This window comes from Carcharhinus amblyrhynchos, chromosome 23, assembly GCF_965287045.1.
Source record: "Carcharhinus amblyrhynchos chromosome 23, sCarAmb.v2.hapA, whole genome shotgun sequence".
Lineage (NCBI taxonomy): Eukaryota > Metazoa > Chordata > Chondrichthyes > Carcharhiniformes > Carcharhinidae > Carcharhinus > Carcharhinus amblyrhynchos.
In genome coordinates, this window is record NC_137346.1 from 43,323,985 (window position 1) to 43,345,488 (window position 21,504).

A 21,504-nucleotide genomic window follows, 5' to 3' on the forward strand; every position below is an offset into this window, starting at 1 on the left:
TAAGGGGCAATTTCTTAACATAGCCGATCAACGTAACCCGCACATCTTTGGACTGTGGGAGGAAACCCACGCAGACACGAGGAGAACGTGCAAACTCCACACAGACGGTGACCCGAGCCGGGAATCGAATCCAGGACCCTGGAGCTGTGAAGCAGCAGTGCCGACCCACCGTGCCGCCCCTCATCAGACAGCTGAGACAATACTCGTCCAAACTTTCTGGGCAAACCTTTCACCGATTGTACATAAACACAAATTTTCTCGGCGTTAACAGAAACCTGAGCGCGTAATCAGAACTGTCACTCCCATGCGGTGCTGCACCATCAGAGACCAAACATCAAATGGAGGTTTGTCCTGCTGTCCTCAGTGGATATAAATGATCCCACGGTACTCTTTGAAGTGAACTGTGGGAGTTCTCCCTGCTGTCAATATTTATCCCTGCGGCAACATCTATCCACGTGGGATCTTGCTGTGCACAAACTGCTCGCCCAGCAAATGTGGCGGCACTTCAGAAGCAGTCAATTAGCTGTTGAGCACTCTGGGATGTCCTGATGACGGTGCTGTGTAAACGGTGGCACAGTGGGTTAGCACTGCTGCCCCACAGCGCCAGGGACCCGGGTTCGATTCCCGGCTCGGGTCACTGTCTGCGCGGAGACTGCACATTCTCCCTGTGTCTGCGTGGGTTTCCTCCGGGTGCTCCGGTTTCCTCCCACAGTCCGAAAGACGTGCTGGTTAGGTGCGTTGGCCGTGCTAAATTCTCTCTCGGTGTACGCCAACAGGCGTCGGAGTGCGGTGACGGGGTGGGGGGGGGGGGGGGGTGGTGGTTTCACTGTAACTTCATTGCAGTGTTAATGTAAGCCCGCTTGTGAGAGTAATAAAATAAGCTTCAAATTTCAACACAATCATTTCATTCCTTGCATTTATATTTTTCATTTTGAAAACACAGAGAAACGTTACCACTTTCCTACCTGAGTACAGAAGCAGAGGGAGCTCTAAGTATTTATACATAGATCTTCTGAGGCAAAGGACGGTTGGAGAGAGCGGTTAATAAAGCACACAGTATTCAGGGTTTTACTAATAGGGACGTAGAGTACAACAGCAAGACGATTACGCTAAACTTACACAAGAGACGAGTTAGACCTCTGCTGGAATATTGTGTACAGTTCTGGATGTGAAGGCATTGGAGAGAGTGTGGAAGAGGATTATACAAGAGCGGTCCCAGGGATGAGAAACTCCAGTTAAGAGGCTAGATCGGAAAGATTGAGACTGTTTTCAGAATCGAGAGAGATCTGGACAGAGCAGATAGCGAGAACTTGTTCCTGCTCGTAAAAGGATCAAGGATGAGAGAGCACAGATGTAAAATTTTTGGCAAAAGAAGCAAAACCGATGGGAAAAAAAACTTTTTCACACAGCCAGCGGTTGGGGTCTGGAGTGCGCTGCCTGGAAGTGTGGAGGAGGTAGGTTCAACCGAGGTATTTAAGAGGGAATTAGATGCTGTTCGAATAAAACCAATGTGGCAGAGGCACAGAAAAAAGGCAGGGGAATGGCACTAAATCACGATGCTTGTTTGGAGAGCCGGTACAGACATGATGGGCTGAATGGCCTCTTTCTGCACTGCAGCCATTCTGTGGCCCCTCACTGTCACCATGAACAGGAAGAGGAGAATCATCCCAACTTTAACCTAATCACAGGATGCTGGGCACCGTGTTAGCCTCCTTATACAGCCTGGCCGCTAAACTCGTCGAACTTGGAGAAACAGAGTAATATCCATCAGCGTTCTCAGATTATCTCTCACTATTGACCGCTGTCCAGCGCGGGGCATACACACAGTGGGTCATACGAGGGCTGCTCTTGGATGTTGCTCCGAGAGTTGCCTAGTGCTTCACGTCGTCAGTGTGCGCTTAAACTGGACCGACTGACGGGCAACACGACAGCTCAGTGACTATCACCGTTTGCTGTGCAGACACATGGATTTGGGCCGGTGTCTGCGGGAGTTTGGCACATTCTCCCCGTGATTGCGTGGGTTTTCTCCGGGTGCTCCGGTTTCCTCCCACACCCCAAAAAACATGCTCTTAAGCTGATTGGTGTTAACAAATTGTCCCTAAATTAATCTCCCCTCAGTCTTCCCCAGTAGGCGTAGACAAAGGTCACGGGTAGAGGGGGGCACTCAATGTTAAAACGGCGGCGTGGGCTCGTTGGGCCGAAGGGCCTGTTTCCCCGTGCTGTGTTGTTCTTTGTTCTATTGCTATAAGAATGATCTCCACGTTAACAAGTGGGATAGCCCGCCATCCAACCCGTCATCTCAGCATGAAGCTGTTACCAACATTGTCTCAGTCAGGAAAACCTCTTCAACAAAGACAGCCTGTGTCGGGATATCTCAAAGCAGTTTACAGCTTGTCACTGCTGTAATGTAAGAAACGCAGCAACTTGCACACAGCAAGCTCCCACAAACGGCAATGGGATAAATGACGGTGGCACTGCTGCCTCACAGCGCCAGGGACCCGGGTTCAAATCCCGGCTTAGGTCACTGTGCAAAGTTTTTATGTTCTCCTTGTGTCTGTGTGGGATTCCTTCCGGATGCTCCCACAGTCCAAAAAACATGCCGGTTAGGTGCGTTGGCCATACTAAATTCTCCCTCAGTTTATCTGAACAGGCACTAGAGTGTGGCAACTAGGGGATTTTCACAGTAACTTCATCGCAGTGTGAATGTAAGCCTACTTGTGACATTAATAAATAAACTCTTTATGGTTGAGAGATAGAGAGGGAATCTTATCCTGATCCCATAGCCTTGGGATTTTTTTTTACATCTCCTGCGAAGTCAGACAGGGCCCTGGTTTACCATCTCCTCTGAAAAAAAAACAGCATCCCCAACAGCGCAGCACTCCCACAGCGGTTCCCAGACCGTGTTCCCGACTAGGACTTGAGACACCGAGAATCTAGACACAAGGCTGAGAACGCTACCAACTTTACCACGGCTTGCTCCCAGCTCTAAGCTACGAGGCGATCCTCTACGAAGGAATTAAACCAGGGACCTGAACCCGCTCCCCGCCCCAGAATCTGAGCACCAGTTATTTTTAAGACACGCTCAGAGTTGGCGTCTGGATTTGCCTCACTCTGAATAAAAGCTGCCACGTAATTCTGTTTTCTGTAGTTGTAATTCACCGGGCTATATTTAGTGAGATGAGTATTAGGAATAAGATAAATTACGGAACATTTTATGCCTGGAAGAGGACTTTGCACTGGAGTGTTGTGCTTGGACTGGGAATTCTGCGCAGTGGGGGGTGAATGGGAAGTGGTTTATCGGCTCAAATTCTTCAGCTTGCTTTGGGTACATATTTAACTGCAATTGACTGTGTTATTACACACTTAAGAGATCTCCAGCCAAACGAAAAGCAGGAAATTCAGGCTTCTATGCATGAGCGCTTACCGTGTTAGACTACACAACTGGAGCAGACGGGAAAAGGATAGATTTTTATTGTGTGGACGACATTAATTTGAAAGCAACTGATTCTGGAAAACCCGCTTTGTTCAGGAATTAAGTCCCTTCACCTTCGGACGTCAGACTTGACGCAGTGTCCTGTTAGAAAGGTGTGGATTCAGGGTCCACTCCAGGGGGCCTGAGGATGCCTCCTGGCTGAGCGATAAGGAGAACGTCCCTGGAGTCAAAGACACCATTGTTGGCCGCGGAAGGAGCGTTTGTAACGCAGTTCAACAGGCCGATAATCAACTCAGGAATCCTTCCACCTCCCCCGCTCCCCACACATTCCCCAAACAGAAAAACAATGCATGGTGAAGATATCCTAAACAAACAAGTCTGCAGTTCTGTAAGTGATTACCTGAATAGAAACCATGGGGAAAAGTCATTATGCTTGTTTAGATAGTCGTTGACATAATGGGCCGAATGGCCTCCTTCTCCACTGTAACAACTCTGCGATCAACACCTGGAAATGCGATGAACAATTTTGGACCTTGTTTCGAAGGGAAGGCGTCCTGGCATGGGATGCACTCCAGAGAAGGGTCACTGGTTCGATCCAGGGTAACGGAGGAATTTTCTTACAAGGAAAGGTTGAGTAGGTTGGGCCTGCACTCATTGGACTTTAGAAAAATGACCTTATTGAGGCATGTTGGATTCTCAGGGGATGACAGGGTAGATGATGAGAGGATGTTTCCTCTTGTGGGACAGTCTAGGACTAGAGGACATAATCTCAGAGTCAGCGATCACCCACTTAAGACAGAGATGAGGAGGAATTTTTCCTCTGAGGGTAGTGAATCTGTGGAATTATCGCTTCCAAACAGACCCCAACTCTCCGCTCTCACACAAGACTAGTTTACGTGGGGCTGGGAACGCTCAGGTCAGTACCAGGCAGAGTGCCCTTGTGACGCCGGTGGTTAAGGTACGTTAATAAGGACAGGACAAGGTCGTTCTGCTCCCATCCCTCATCGCCTGTCCTCCCACCTCCACGTTTTAACCACAGAGTGAAGTGAAGCAACTCTCACCTCGTACTGGGCAAACTTTGAAGAGTCCTCCAAGTCCATGTCCTCTTTCCTGGGTGGCTGATCACGGGTCGCTAACGCCAGGCAGCGGAGGGTATCCCGTCCTGTTCCCCATTCCTTGATGACGGACAGTATCTTTTCCTTCAGACGGGGTGTCAGGGGCACCTTGGAGCTCCCGTACCGGACAAAGCTGCAACGCTCAATGATTCCTTCTGGAGCCCCCTGAGGAACAAAGTGCTTTCATCAGACAAGTGGTAACTGGTTTGCTGCAAGGTTTCAGATAACTGTTGGTTTTGACCGTCTTATGAGCCGAAAGCTTTGTGCCCACTGCTGTAATTTCAATTGAACATAAAACTCAGACAAACTCTAAATCCTACTCTTCAGTGGGAATGTCTTTGGAATTCTTGAACTTGTGACACTCGGTTGTTGAGTTGATACGTGAGATGGCTGGACCCTCAGGGGCTAAGGGACTCAATCGATATGGGGAAAGGATAAGGAAATGGAGTTATGTCTTAGTTCAGCCATCATCTTATTGAATGGGACTGCAATACATTCTAATCTGGGTCCTACAGGGCGACACAGTGGCACAAGGGTTAGCACTGCTGCCTCACAGCGCCAGGGACCCAGGTTCGATTCCCGGCTTGCGTCGCTGTCTGTGTGGAGTTTGCACATTCTCCCCATGTCTGCGTGGGTTTCCTCCGGGTGCTCCAGTTTCAAAGAACAACACAGCACGGGAAACAGGCCCTTTGGCCCTACAAGCCCGCGCCGCCCATTTTAACACTCAGTGATTGCCTCGTTCCAATCCTCCTTCTACCTACGTCTTTTGTCTACATTTCGTGGACTCCACAATAAAGGGGTGCAAATTTAGAGAATTATATGAGCTCCAGATTAAGGGAGATCCAATTTAGGGATAATTTATTGACACCAATCAGCCTAAAAGCACGTTTTTGGGGTGTGGGAGGAAACCGGAGCACCCGGAGAAAACCCACGCAAGCACGGGGAGAATGCGCAAACTCGCACAGACACCGACCCAAGTCGGAGATCCGACCCGGGTCCCTGTAACTGTACAGCAAACAGTCACTGAGCTGTCGTGTTGCCCGTCAGTTGGTCCAGTTTAAGCGTACACTAACGACGTGAAGCACTAGGCAACTCTCGAAGCAACGTCCAAGAGCAGCCCTCGCACGACCCACCGCGTGTATGCCCCGCGTTGGACAACAAGGCGGACCCAATCACCTGTGGATGTGAAAAGGAGACATCAATAAAACATACAACAGACTATACAGACATTCACGGAAGATCCTCCCACAGTTTCGAACGGTGTGCTGGTTAGGGTGCATTGGCCGCGCTAAGTTCACCCTCAGTGTTACCCAAATAGGTGCCAGAGTGTGGCGGCTAGGATATTTTCACAGTAACTTCATTGCAGTGTTAATGTAAACCTACTTGTGACATTAACAAACCTGTAACTTTATGTTCTTGTATTTTTGTATCGTCAGAAGAACTGGACTCTGTGTTCCCCTCGGTTTATTAAAATACAAACACTGCATTAAGCACGCACCATGAACTGGTAAAAATGAGTAAAGTAGCTCAGGGTAAACAACGCAGCTCAGTTTAGAATTAAAGGCTGCTTCAAATCCCAAAACATGATCCACAGGGACTTGGATGTATGTGGATACCAATCTGTATGACTCAACAATATATTGTTACTTCACTCAGAAGAGGTTAAAGCACTGTCTTCCTCTCCCCATCATCCCTGTATCATCATCACCTCTCATTCAAGAATGCAATAATCTTTGCCTTGACCACTCTCATTAGCAAGTATTCTGATATCTCTTAGCCCTCTCCTGGTGCTAATTATAAATTGAAACCTCTCATCATTTATTTCTTAAAACTGCCTTTTCTCAGCTGTTCTAAGTTACATCACGAATGGGTAATGGAGCAGGCGGCCATTCAGCCCATCACGTCTGTACTAACTCTCCGAATGAGCAATTCCCCCAGTACCATTCCCCTACTCTCTCCCTGCAACCCTGCACTTTCTTCCTTCTCAGATAGTTTAATTCCCTTCAGAATGCATCAATTGAATCTGCTTCCTCCACACTCTCAGATAATGCATTCCATACAAGGGAACATAAGAACATAAGAAATAGGAGCAGGAGTAGGCCATCTGGCCCTTCGAGCCTGCCCCGCCATTCAACAAGATCGTGGCTGATCTGTCGTGGCTCAGTTCCACATTCCCGCCCTCTCCCCATAACCCTTAATCCCCTCTCTTATCAAAAACCCATCAACCCGCGTCTTAAAAATATTTAGCGAGGCAGCCTCCACCACTTCAACGGGCAGAGAATTCCAGAGATTCACCACCCTTTGAGTGAAGAAGTTCCTCCTCAACTCCGATCTAAACCGCCCCCCCTTTATCTTGAGGCTGTGCCCTCTAGTCCTACTGTCCTTTCTGAGCGGGAAGAGTCTCTCCACCTCTATCCTATCCATCCCATTCATCATCTTATACGTCTCAATGAGATCTCCCCTCATTCTTCTAAACTCTAACGAGTACAAGCCTAGTTTATTCAGCCTCTCCTCGTAGCTCAACCCCCTCTATGTGAAAAGCATCTCCTTGTGTCACTTCTGCTTCGTTTGCTGATTACTTTAATTCTGTGCCCTCTCATTCTCAATCCTTCCACCAGCAAGAACAGTTTTTCCCTTCTACTCCTCATGTTTTTGACTCTATCAAATCTCCTCTCAGCCTTTTCTCCCTCCAGGGAAAACAGTTTCTTCAATCTGTCTTCATCATTGTATAAATTACTAGCCTCACTGGAGGCTGAGCTTGTCATTTACACAAGTTCAACATAACCTCTCTGCCCTTGTACTTTATGTCCCTATTAATAGAGCCTGGGATACTGTGTGCTTTGTCAGTCACGCTCTCAACTTGTACTGCCACCTTCACTGATGTACGCACACAGATACATACACCAAGGTTCTTCTGCTTCCTGTCTGTGTCCATTCGAAGTTCTACACAATCCCTGACACAGCTCACAATGCTTCCAAGTTTTGAAATTGTGCCCTATATACCAAGGTCTAGGTCATTAATATACAGCAGGACAGGCAAGGATCCCAAAACCAACCCCTACAAACCTTCCCCCTGCCCAAAAAAATACCCAGTCATGGTTTCCTGGCACCCTGCAATTTCTATATCCATCTTCCACTTATTCTATGAGCTGTAACCTCTCTTCTGTTGTGTGACTCTGCATCAGGCACCTTTTGGAAGCCCTTGTACCTCACATCAACAGTATTGTCCTCATCGACCGTCTCTTCATCTCTTCAAAACAAAACTCCAGCAAGTTAATTAAACATGACTTTCCTTTAAGAAATCTATGCTGGCTTCCCTTTGTATCCTTGGGTAAGCCCAGCAACCACAGGCCAGCTGCTGCTTTCCAAGATTTCATTATTTGGTTAACGGTTTCAGTATATTACCCCTCATTGTCCCATCCCCTCTGGTTACTATTCACTGTTTCACTTCCACTTTTGCTAACAGTGTCGAAAGAGAATTCCCCAAGTGTGCATCCTCTTAAGCAATGCTCTGTGTGTGTGTGTGTGTGTGTCTTTGTGTGTGAGAGCATGACAGAGATGTGTGGGTGTGCGCGTGTCTGTATGTGCATGAGAGAGGTGTGTGTGTCTGTATGTGCATGAGAAAGAACATAAGAAATAGGAGCAGGAGTAGGCCATCTAGCCCTTTGAGCCTGCCCCGCCATTCAATAAGATCATGGCTGATCTGAAGTGGATCAGTTCCACTTTCCTGCTCTCTCCCCATGACCCTTAATTCCCCTGTCTATCAAAAAAGACATCAAAAAAGATGTGTGTCTGTACGTGCATGAGAGAGGTGTGTGTGTGTGTCTGTACGTGCATGAGAGAGGTGTGTGTGTGTGTGTCTGTACGTGCATGAGAGAGGTGTGTGTGTGTGTGTCTGTACGTGCATGAGAGAGGTGTGTGTGTGTGTGTCTGTACGTGCATGAGAGAGGTGTGTGTGTGTGTGTCTGTACGTGCATGAGAGAGGTGTGTGTGTGTCTGTACGTGCATGAGAGAGGTGTGTGTGTGTCTGTACGTGCATGAGAGAGGTGTGTGTGTGTCTGTACGTGCATGAGAGAGGTGTGTGTGTGTCTGTACGTGCATGAGAGAGGTGTGTGTGTGTCTGTACGTGCATGAGAGAGGTGTGTGTGTGTGTCTGTATGTGCATGAGAGAGGTGTGTGTGTGTTTGTACGTGCATGAGAGAGGTGTGTGTGTGTTTGTACGTGCATGAGAGAGGTGTGTGTGTGTTTGTACGTGCATGAGAGAGGTGTGTGTGTGTTTGTACGTGCATGAGAGGGGTGTGTGTGTGTTTGTACGTGCATGAGAGGGGTGTGTGTGTGTTTGTACGTGCATGAGAGAGGTGTGTGTGTCTGTGCATGAGAGAGGTGTGTGTGTGTCTGTACGTGCATGAGAGAGGTGTGTGTGTGTCTGTACATGCATGAGAGGTGTGTGTGTGTGTCTGTACATACATGAGAGGTGTGTGTGTCTGTACGTGCATGAGAGAGGTGTGTGTGTGTCTGTACGTGCATGAGAGAGGTGTGTGTGTGTCTGTACGTGCATGAGAGAGGTGTGTGTGTGTCTGTACGTGCATGAGAGAGGTGTGTGTGTGTCTGTACATGCATGAGAGGTGTGTGTGTGTGTCTGTACATACATGAGAGGTGTGTGTGTCTGTACGTGCATGAGAGAGGTGCGTGTGTGTCTGTACGTGCATGAGAGAGGTGCGTGTGTGTCTGTACGTGCATGAGAGAGGTGCGTGTGTGTCTGTACGTGCATGAGAGAGGTGTGTGTGTGTCTGTACGTGCATGAGAGAGGTGTGTGTGTGTCTGTACGTGCATGAGAGAGGTGTGTGTGTGTCTGTACGTGCATGAGAGAGGTGTGTGTGTCTGTACGTGCATGAGAGAGGTGCGTGTGTGTCTGTACGTGCATGAGAGAGGTGTGTGTGTGTCTGTACGTGCATGAGAGAGGTGCGTGTGTGTCTGTACGTGCATGAGAGAGGTGCGTGTGTGTCTGTACGTGCATGAGAGAGGTGTGTGTGTGTCTGTACGTGCATGAGAGAGGTGCGTGTGTGTCTGTACGTGCATGAGAGAGGTGCGTGTGTGTCTGTACGTGCATGAGAGAGGTGTGTGTGTCTGTACGTGCATGAGAGAGGTGTGTGTGTGTCTGTACGTACATGAGAGAGGTGTGTGTGTGTGTCTGTACGTGCATGAGAGAGGTGCGTGTATGTGTGCCATACTCTCCGCCACCTTCTTCCATCAGTAAAGAGATGCAAAAGTCTGAGATCACGTACCAGCTGGCTCAAGAACAGCTTCATCCCTGCTGCCATTAGATTTTGAATAGACTTGTTTTATATTAAGTTGATCTTTGTCTAGCAGTGACTGTAAGACTACATTCTACACCCTCTCCTTTCCTTCTCCCCGATGTACTCTACGAATGGAATGTTTTGTCTGTATAGCGTGCAAGAAACTTTTCACTGTATCCCAAGACATGTGACAATAATAAATCAAATCAAAACGCATGTGGCTTTGTGAGTGTGCGCAAGGGAGAGACTTTGAGAGGGTATGTGAGACTGTGTGTGTCAATATTTACTAAGTACTGTTTGGCCTTTTGATTTAAATTACATTGATTCTCTCTGGGTAACCCCTGTCTGCAAGTCTCCGCATAGCCCAGGGTCATGGTACTGTATTTAGAAGGGAGGGGAGAAACCAAATGAAAGGAATAATATCGCCAGCATCCACTCACGTGGCGCCTTTTGCAGCCTGCCCCTGAGAGTGCTTGGTACACATGTGCCCCCTAACGGCTCTTCCAGTTGTGTGCGTAGTGTAAAAGCTGGGGGTGCTGGATGAATACACAGGAGGAGATATTTCTAAAACTTGTTTAGATGTCATCTTGGCTCAGAGCTATCACTCTGGCTCTGAAGTCAATCGGTTGAACATAAGAACATAAGAAATAGGAGCAGGAGTAGGCCATCTAGCCCCTCAAGCCTGCCCCGCCATTCAATAAGATCATGGCTGATCAGTCGTGGCTCAGTTCCACATTCCCGCCCTCTCCCCATAACCCTTAATCCCCTCGCTTATCAAAAACCCATCAACCCGCGTCTTAAATATATTTAGTGAGGTAGCCTCCACCACTTCAACGGGCAGAGAATTCCAGAGATCCACCACCCTTTGAGTGAAGAAGTTCCTCCTCAACTCCGTTCTAAACCGCCCCCCCTTTATCTTGAGGCTGTGCCCCCTAGTCCTACTGTCCTTTCTGAGCGGGAAGAGTCTCTCCACCTCTATCCTATCCATCCCATTCATCATCTTATACGTCTCAATGAGATCTCCCCTCATTCTTCTAAACTCTAACGAGTACAAGCCTAGTTTATTCAGCCTCTCCTCATAGCTCAACCCCCTCAACTCTGGTATCAGCCTAGTAAACCTCCCCTGCACTCCCTCCAAGGCCAAAATATCCTTGCGTAAGTTGATCGGCTGTTAGTTTGACATCTTGTGCTTGATGAGCAGAAATTCCTTCCATTACATATCAAGATGACAGAAGCCATCGTCTTCTGTCCTCACCACAACCTATGGGATTTCCCAGCCCTGCCTGCAGGTGGGATTTTCCAGCCCTGCCGAAGTCAATGGACTTTTGGCTGGCTCGTCTCGGGACCCGGCACGTCGGGACTGGAAAATCACAGTCTGTGTTTCTTAGCTACTGATGTCACCTCTTTCCCTGGAAGCTATGAGGCTGTTTGCAACCTTAATGAGTTGGGTTTCCTATCACGGATCCGCTGAAAAGCCACCGATTTCCATCTTCCTCACATGGCTCCTGCCTCAGCCCATCTACAGGTGAAATCCTCAACGTACGCTTAGACTTCCTTATTCCAACGCACTCCACACTGGCTTCCCACATTCATCATTCCCAAATCCTGCACACCCATTTCAACAACATCTCATTTATACACAGTGTCATCAAACATCCTTCAGTGCTTCGCACAAGTGGTAAAAAAATAACTTATGGACATATGAATTAGGAGCAGGAAGAGGCCATTCAGCCCATCGAGCCTGCTCCCTCATCCAACAAAATCATCTCTGACCTGATTGTAACCTCAACCCCACATTCTCGCCGACCCCTGGTAACCTTTGACCCCTTTATTAATCAAGTTCTGCCTTAGAATTATTCAAAGACTCTGCTTCCACTGCCTTCCGAGGAACGCAGTTCCAGAGACTCACCACCCTCTGAAAGAACCATAGAAACCCTACAGTGCAGAAAGAGGCCATTCAGCCCATCGAGTCTGCACCGAACACAATCCCACCCAGGCCCTACCCCCATATCCCTACATGTTATACCCACTAATCCCTCTAACCTACACATCCCTGGACACTAAGGGGGCAATTTCTCAGCACGGCCAATCAACCTAACCCGCACATCTTTGGACTGCGGGAGGAAACTGGAGCGAACCCACGCAGACACGAGGAGAATGTGCAAACTCCACACAGACAGTGACCCGAGCCGGGAATCGAACCCAGGACCCTGGAGCTGTGAAGCAGCAGTGCCAACCCACTGGGCTACCGTGCTGCCCTTGAGTTTGTGTCTATGCGTGCGCTGTTTATGAACACAGCTCCTCACTCACCTGAAGGAGGAGTGACACTCTGACAGCTTGAGCTACCAAATAAACCTGTTGGACTTTAACCTGGTGTTAAAGACATATTCTTTATCTCCATTTTAAATAAGTGACCTCTTATTTTTTTTTCCCAGTGACCCCTAGTTCCTGATCCTCCCACAAGAGGAAACATCCTCTCCACCTCCACCCTGTCAATACCCCTCAGTTCGCACTGCTGCCCCACAGCTCCGGGGACCTGGGTTCGATTCCCGCCTTGGGTCACGTTTGCACATTCTCCTCGTGTCTGCGTGGGTTTCCTCCGGGTGCTCCGGTTTCCTCCCACAGTTCAAAGATGTGCGGGGTTAGGTTGATTGGCCGTGCTGAATTGCCCTTTAGTGTCAGGGTAAATACAATGGAGTTACAGGGATAGGGACTGGGAGTGATCGTGGTTGGTGCAGACATGATTAGCTAAATGGCCTCTTTCTGCATTCCATGATTCTCTGGCTATAACTTCATATTTTGCACCCTCTCCTTTACTTCTCTACGAATGGTATGCTTTGTCTGTAAAGTGCACAAGGAAAAATACTTTTCACTGTATCCCAGTACGTGACAATAATAAATCAAATCAAATTATTAACTACGGAATCCCTACAGTGCAGGAGGCCATCATTTGGCTCATTAAATCTCCACTGATGCTCTGAAAGAGCATCTTCCTCCCTCCCTTGCAGCGTCCTGGCCAAAACTAATCCCTCAAACCACACTGCCAACAGCAGATGGTTTGACCACTGCTCTCAATGCTGTTTGTGGGATCTTGCTGTGTGTAAATTGGTTGCCTCGTTTCCCCACACTGACGACACTTCAGAATTATTTCATTGGCTGCTAAGTACTGTGGGATATTCTGATGTCATGAACGACGCTAAAGAAATGAAGGTTTGTTCTTCTGCTCATCACAAGTTGTCAATGAGTGGTGGTTCTGACCATTGCAAACCACTAACTATGGCGAGCTTTTCTGTTTGTGGACTTAAGACCAAATCTTTCACTTTGACAGCACATGACAGGAACTCTGGTTTCTTTATCCACCCCGCTGCCAAGGACCCATGGGTTCAGGACAGATACATCTAACACCACAACTCAAACCTCTGGGTATAGTGGCTTTCACTGGGGGGTAGCGCAAACACACCTTCCTGGGGCAGCCTCCAAAATTAATTTGTGTAACGCAAGTGGGACAAGAGGAAATCAAGGAGGCCAATTAACAAGGCAGTGGGTGAGGGAGAAGCAGACAATCGTCTCGCTGTTGAAAAACATTAGCTCCGATAAGTGCCTCAGCTAGAGGCAGATTTTATTCTCTGCAAGGGAGGGAATTGCTGGGGCCTTGAGAGAAATCTTTGTATCCTCACTGGCTACAGGGGAGGTCATGATGCGGAGATGCCGGCGTTGGACTGGGGTAAACACAGTAAGAAGTCTCACAACACCAGGTTAAAGTCCAACAGGGTTTATTTGGGAGCACGAGCTTTCAGAGTGTCACTCCTTCTTCAGGCGAATGAGGAGCTGAGTCCACAAATAGCGCACATTTAGACACAAACTCAATTTACAAAATAATGGTTGGAATGCGAGTCTTTACAGGTAATCACGTCTTAAAGGTACAGACACAGAGTGGGGAGAGCGTTAAACACAAGTCAAACCTGTGCTTAACGTTCTCTCTATTCACATTGTCTGTACCTTTAAGATTGATTACCTGTAAAGACTCGCATTCCAATCATTATTTTGTAAATTGAGTTTGTGTCTCTATATACCCTGTTTCTAAACAGAACTCCCACTCACCTGATGAAGGGGCAGTGCTCCGAAAGCTAGTGGCTTGTGCTACCAAATAAACCTGTTGGACTTTAACCTGGTGTTGTGAGACTTCTTATGGGGGGGGGGTCCAAGAGGATTGGAGAATAGTCAAAGTTGTTCCTTTGTTTAAGAAGGGTAGCAAGAATAATCCAGGGAATTACAGGCCAGTGAGCCTTACATCAGTCGTGGGGAAATTATTGGAGAGGATTCTTCGAGACAGGATTTATTCCCTCTTGGAAATAAGTGGACATATTAGTGAGAGGGAACATGGTTTTGTGAAGGGGAGGTCGTGTCTCACTAGCTTGATCGAGTTTTTCGAGGAAGTGACGAAGATGATTGATGAGGGTAGGGCAGTGGATGTTGTCTACATGGACTTCAGTAAGGCCTTTGACAAGGTCCCTCATGGGAGAGGGTGCAGAAGGTGAAGTCACATGGGATCAGAGGTGAGCTGGCAAATGGATACAAAACTGGCTCAGTCATAGAAGACAGAGGGTAGCAGTGGAAGGGTGTGTTTCTGAATGGAGGGCTGTGACAAGCGGTGTTCCTCAGGGATCAGTGCTGGGACCTTTGCTCTATGTAATATATATAAATGATTTGGAGGAAAATGTAACTGGATTGATTAGTAAGTTTGTGGATGACACAAAGGTTGGTGGATTTGTGGATAGCGATGAGGACCATCAGAGGATACAGTAGGATATAGATCAGTTGGAGACTTGGGAGGAGAGATGGCAGATGGAGTTTAATCCAGACAAGTGTGGGGTAATGCATTTTGGAAGGTCTAATACAGATAGGAAATATACAGTAAATGGCAGAAACCTTAAGAGTATTGATAGGCAGAGGGATCTGGGTGTACAGGTACACAGGTCACTGAAAGTGGCAATGCAGGTGGAGAAGGTAGTCAAGAAGGCATACGGCATACTTGCCTTCATCAGCCGAGGCATTGAGTTTCAAAACTGGCAAGTCATGTTGCAGTTTTACAGAACCTTAGTGAGGCTGCACTGGAATATAGTGTTCAATTCTGGTCGCCACACTACCAGAAGGATGTGGAGACTTTGGAGAGGGTACAGAAAAGATTTACCAGGATGGTGCCCTGATATGGAGGGCATTAGCTACGAGGAGAGGTTGGAGAAACTTGGTTTGTTCTCACTGGAACAACAGAGGTTGAGGGGAGACCTGATAGAAGTCTACAAGATTATGAGGGGCATGGACAGAGTGGATAGTCAGAAGCTTTTTCCCAGGGTGGAAGAGTCAATTACTAGGGGGCACAGGTTTAAGCTGCGAGGGGTAAGGTTTAAAGGAGATGTACGAGGCAAGATTTCTTACACAGAGAGTAGTGGGTGCCTGGAACTCGTTCCCGGGAGAGGGAGTGGAAGCGGATACGGTAGTGACTTTTAAGGGGCGTCTTGACAAGCACGTGAACAGGATGGGAATAGAGGCATATGGTTCCTGGAAGGGTAGGGGGTTTTAGTTCAGTCGGGCAGCATGGTCGGTGCAGGCTTGGAGGGCCGAAGGGCCTGGTCCTGTGCTGGAATTTTCTTCTGTTCTTTATTAAAATGAGGCCTTGAACCGGGTCTAATGTGAAGTCACTCCTGTGAAAGTGACAGATGGCACTCCTGGTCTCATCTCCTGCCAAACGAGTGTGAGGAAATCCCAGCACAGCTCCCATAAACATCCGGGAGGTAAGCAGATACCAGGCGGCAGTATACACACAGCACATCTGGACAGCTGCCAAGGGGGCACCCATATTTTACAAGGGCTGCTACAGTAGAAAGCATGAATACAATGGACCCAACTGAAAAACCAATTAGGTAAATCATTACATGGTACAGCCTTTTAGATTCAAGGGCTGTTAGTATAATAAATGGCAGTGTGTAAATGCGCCAGCCTGCCGGGTGTGAATATTGGGTACTGTGTAAACCTGGTAGGATTTTCCCATCTTCAAAGTGAATGGGTGGGAAGATCAAACAGGACTCCCGGATCTCCGACCTAAATTGTTAGGTTATAAAGTTTATTTACTAGTGTTACAAGTAGGCTTACGTTTACACCGCAATGAAGTTACTGCGAAAATCCCCGAGTCGCCACACCCTGGCACCTGCTTGGACACACTGAGGGAGAATTTAGCACGGCCAACCTGCCTGTCTTTCGGACCGTGGGAGGAAACCCATGCAGATACGGGGAGAATGTGCAGACTCCGCACAGACGGTGACCCAAGCCGGGAATCGAACCCGGCTCCCTGGCGCTGAGAGGCAGCAGTGCTAACCCCCTGTGCCGCTGATCCTGTGGATCTGCTCCAAAGGCAGTACCAATTCATAAAGCGAAAGATTAAATAAAACATTGATCGCATTTTCTTTTAAACAGTCAGTCACCCTGCCAGGTTTTTACTTCGTGTTTAAACTAGCTTTTCCAAGACAATTCTGGACCTCTCCTGACGCCTCTGAATGTCTACATTAAATGTGTATTATAATGGCAAGGCAAGAAAATCCGCAAAAATAATACTATGGCAAGAATTGAAGGGCGAATACAGCATTCCAGTCCTTTTGTCAGCATTGGAAATTCCTCATGGTGAGAAAGCTATTAAGTTTCAGTCTGTCGGTGATGTTGCCTCATTCAAAACGCCCTTCAAATTTTCTTGTGATTTTTTTCTTCCCCTCCTGTGGTTTGACTTTAACCTGCTGTTTGACTGACTGGCAGCGGGGGAGTCAGAGTCTAATCAGTGCTGGCTGACCCTCTGGGATTCTCACCGGGACACAGGGCCTTCCCTCTGCGGACGAGCCCCGGAATCGGGAGCCCCATTCCTGAACACGGCACTTCCCGTTCTCGTTTGGCCAGGAATTGTCTCGGGTTGTGTGGGGGGGGGGGAGACGTGTGCACGGCTTACGGAGACACCGACCTTTCCAGCTACCTCCACTGACGTGCGATTTCGATCAGTCAGGAGTGCGCAGTCGGCAAAAACGTGCAGGAACTCATTAGTGTCAGGTTAATCAAAACCGTTTACAGACCTGTCAAAATAAACTGCCAAAGGGAGCTGTCTGGTATTAAAATAGACCTGCCCCTTATTTACTTTCACATAGTTGAGTTTTGAGTGTCAATTGTTTACTATGGATACAAGGACAGAGGTTGGCACTGAGGGTGCCGCAGGGAGTGGGCACAGGGGCATGAGGTACAATGGTTTGGGAGGGTGGAAGTGGGGGAGTATGTGGGTGTCTGGGCAGGGTGAGGTTGTGGTGGGGGGGCGAGGTGGAGGCTGGAGTGATATGCATTGTCTTATTGCCTTCTTTCAATCTTTCACAAAGTGTCGGAGTGCTGAGGATTCCCCCTGCTCAGTTCACCTTCTCATTCAGTGGCCTTAGCCCAGCTTCCTTCCTCAGCCAATGGCCTTCTACACTGCTGATTTCCTCACCCAATGGCCTTCCACCCCGCTGACCTGCTCGCCCAATGGCCTTCCACCCCGCTGACCTGCTCGCCCAATGGCCTTCCACCCCGCTGGCCTGCTCACCCAATGGCCTTCCACCCTGCTGACCTGTTCACCCAATGGCCTTTCACCCCGCTGACCTGCTCAACCAATGGCCTTCCACCCCACTGACCTGCTCACCCAATGGCCTCCCACCCCGCTGACCTGTTCACCCAATGGCCTTCCACCCTGCTGACCTGTTCACCCAATGGCCTTCCACCCTGCTGACCTGTTCACCCAATGGCCTTCCACCCTGTTGACCTGCTCACCCAATGGCCTCCCACCCCGCTGGCCTGTTCACCCAATGGCCTCCCACCCTGTTGACCTCCTCACCCAATGGCCTCCCACCCCGCTGGCCTGTTCACCCAATGGCCTCCCACCCTGTTGACCTCCTCACCCAATGGCCTCCCACCCTGCTGGCCTGTTCACCCAATGGCCTCCCACCCTGCTGACCTGTTCACCCAATGGCCTCCCACCCTGCTGATCTGCTCACCCAATGGCCTCCCACCCTGTTAACCTCCTCACCCAATGGCCTCCCACCCTGCTGACCTGCTCACCCAATGGCCTCCCACCCCGCTGGCCTGTTCACCCAATGGCCTCCCACCCTGTTGACCTCCTCACCCAATGGCCTCCCACCCTGCTGACCTGCTCACCCAATGGCCTCCCACCCTGCTGACCTGCTCACCCAATGGCCTCCCACCCTGCTGACCTGCTCACCCAATGGCCTCCCACCCTGCTGACCTGCTCACCCACTGGCCTCCCACCCAGCTTGAGTCCTCACCTGGCAACCTCCAGGCTCGGTTCAGGGGCAAAGGGCCTGACTACTAATCTCGTCTGCACCCCCGCCCACCCCCTACTCAGGACAAAAAAATTCCAACTCCGGGTTTTTAGCTGGAAAATGTCCCAACTCTGCGCACCTGACCTGGTCCTCTCTCTGTCATTGAGTGGTGACCTCTTACCTTCACAAACATCCTGTTTCCTGATCCCACTGTGGGTTTGGCGGGAGAGCAATAGACCGACATGGACTTGCGATCGCGGGAGAATTCCAGGGTCACCTCCTTCTTCATGAGCTGCTTGATGACCTACGAGAGAGTGAGATCTGTGTCAGAAGGTCAGCCGCAGATTAGAAGCCACTGAGGAACTCCACAGAATTACAGCACCTCAAAGGATTGTGAAACACAATGTAACTTTACTCGTGTGTGGGAAACCAAAAGAAACAGCCATTTAAAATGCCCTTTGATATACATTGCCCCCTTATCTTCTCATGAAGTTGTCAACCAATCGAGCCATTCAATGACGAATAACTACTAACCACTTCACACCTTAATCTGATGCAAATGAACACACAGGCAATGAAAAACTCTTCAAAGTTCAGGTAATAAAAGCGTAAATTAAACAAAGCCATCACTCCCCTGCAAACTGTACCAATATTACCTACTGAGCCCAGTGCAATAGCCATTCTTGGTGCTCAGCCGAGCATTCATAATGAGGCCCTCTGGGAGAATATGAATGCCTGGTTATCTGTTTTAACTGCTTCTGTGGATACAGTTGTCAGTTTGCCGAGGAGCGCTAGCCTTGTTTGATTGACAACTTTATCGCCTTTTAATAACCTGATCACTCTTTGAAGAGTTTTTTTCAATCTCCTTGTGTTTATTTTGACAGGATTATGAGGTGTGAAGTGGATAATAGTTGCCATGGAATCACAGAATCCCTACAATGCAGGAAGCGGCCATTTGGTCCATTGAGTCTGTACTGACAACAATCCCACCCAGGTCCTACTCCTGTAACCCCAGATATTTACCCTGCTAATCCCCTAACAATAGGATTAATTTAGCATGGCCAATCAATCTATCCCGCACATCTTTGGATCGCAGGAGGAAACCAGATCACCCGGAGGAAACCTGGACACAGGTTTGATATACATTGCCCCCTTATCATTCTCATGAAGTTGTCAACTAATCGAGCCATTCACAATATCAATGACAAATAACTATTACCCACTTCACACCTCAATAAATGAACACACAGGCAATGAAAAACTCTTCAAAGTTCAGGGAATAAAAGTGTAAATTAAATAAAGCCATCGCTCCCCTGTAAACTGTACCAAACTCCCCAAAGACAGTGACCCGAGGCTGGAATCGAACCTGGGTCCCTGGCACTGTGAGGCAGCAGTATGAACCACTGCGTCATCGTGCCACCCTAATGGCCATGGAAATTCAGCCTCATGGCATTTAAGTTACCTTGGTTTGCCCAGCGAGAGAAGGTCACGGGTGCACGTGGGGGCTTCCCTGCACTTCTGTGACTTGGTGAAAGCCAAAGACGGTTGGTCGCACCTCCCAGAAACACTTTGCTGTAAATAAGCATGCTACAATCACCACAGCCTTGTTTCTCCATATTATAATCGTGGCCAGACAACAGCCGTTACTCACATTGTTGCAGTAAGTGGCTCTTTCCACTTTGCTAAGGCCACTGAGGTCAGAGTTGAAAACGTTCATCTTTTCCACCAAACAGGTCAGCGCAGTTTCCGTAGCTTCACCGACCTTCTCATAAACTCCCTTGGCCTGGGAGAAGAGTAAAAACGAGAGACGGATCAGCGCTGCACACCGAGATATCATCACAAGGTTTAGATCATACTGTCAGAACCACACTCAAACCCAAACTTCCAGTTGCTTGCCATCTTAAGTCAACACCTTGCTCTCATGTCCACAGGTCCATCCTTGACCTGCTGCAGTGCTCCAGTGAAGCCCAACGCAAAACTGGAGGAGCAGCATCTCATCTTCCCATTTGGCACATTACAGTCCTCAGGACTCAACACTGAGTTAATCAAATTTAGACTATGGGAACATAAGAAATAGGAGCAGGAGTAGGCCATCTAGCCCTTCGAGCCTGCCCCGCCATTCGATAAGATCATGGCTGATCTGAAGTGGATCAGTTCCACTTTCCCGCTTTCTCCCCTTAATTCCCGTCTATCAGAAACCTATCTACCCGTGACTTAAATATATTCAGCGAGGCAGCCTCCATCACTTCAACGGGCAGAGAATTCCAGAGATTCACCACCCTTTGAGTGAAGAAGTTCCTCCTCAACTCCATTCTAAACTGCACCCCCCCCCTTATCTTGAGGCTGTGCCCCCTAGTCCTATGACCTCTATGACCTTTCTCTTCCATCTTAAGCCTTTTTTATATTTCATACTTTTCTATCCCAATGCAAAATCACTCCATTGCCTGCCTGGTCATCTATCTCTTGTTCTTTTAGGATTGCTACACTTTAATGGCAATCTCTTCCAGCTACAGTATAGTACCTAACAGATTCTCCCTCTCTCAGTTCTGATAAAGAGCCAAATGGACTCAAAACATGAACTCAGTTCCTCTCCTCACAGTTGCTGCCAGACCTGCTGAGCTTTTCCAGCTTTCCTCTCTTTGGTGGAAAGAGCTTGGTCATCATGCAAAGCTCAAAATCTTCTCATCCATTTTACAGGAGATACTGTGATGGATACTCTCCCACGGGACTTAGCACCACGTGTAATCTTCAGCTGATGCACCATTAGCAGACGGGAGATAATTAAACCAGACTATATGCCAATCCCTCTTTGGAATTGCATTTTATCTCCATATTTTTGTATAATTCTCTGACTTCAAGGTAGCTTAACATTTCAATAGCAAAAGAATTCACTGCAATTTGGTAAAGGAGCTTCTCCCTGACCAGAGGATGCAATCGCTGTCTGGAAAGCTTACATTATAATTTATAACTTCATAAGACATAGGAGCAGAATTAGGCCATTCGACCCATCGAGTCCGCTCTGCCATTTGGCTGATAGGCTCCTCATCCCCATTTTCCTGCCTTCTCCCCATAACCCTTCAAGCCCATTACCAATTAAAAATCTGTCTAACTCCTCCTAAAATTTACTCACTGTCCCAGCATTCACCGCACTTTGGGGTGGCGAATTCCACAGGTTCACAACTACTTTGGAAGTAGTTTCTCCTCAGCTCTGTTTTAAATTTGCCGCCCCTTATCCTAAGACTATGACCTCTTATCTTAGAACATCCCACCAGCGGAAGCATCCGCTCCATGCCTACTTTATCCATACCATTTATCAT

General features: G+C 48.3%; 1 protein-coding gene across 1 annotated transcript in view; it reads right to left on the bottom strand.

The window, feature by feature from the left end:
* The window catches only part of atp2a3 (ATPase sarcoplasmic/endoplasmic reticulum Ca2+ transporting 3), a 249,484-nt gene that overhangs the window by 19,187 nt on the left and 208,793 nt on the right, over positions 1 to 21,504 (bottom strand). The window contains exons 11-13 of the mRNA XM_080210950.1: positions 19,839 to 19,970; positions 18,369 to 18,491; positions 4,495 to 4,713 (exon numbers count right to left, since the gene is read on the bottom strand). Coding sequence (XP_080067076.1) covers positions 4,495 to 4,713; positions 18,369 to 18,491; positions 19,839 to 19,970 — 474 coding nt within the window. The remainder of the gene's footprint in view (positions 1 to 4,494; positions 4,714 to 18,368; positions 18,492 to 19,838; positions 19,971 to 21,504) is intronic.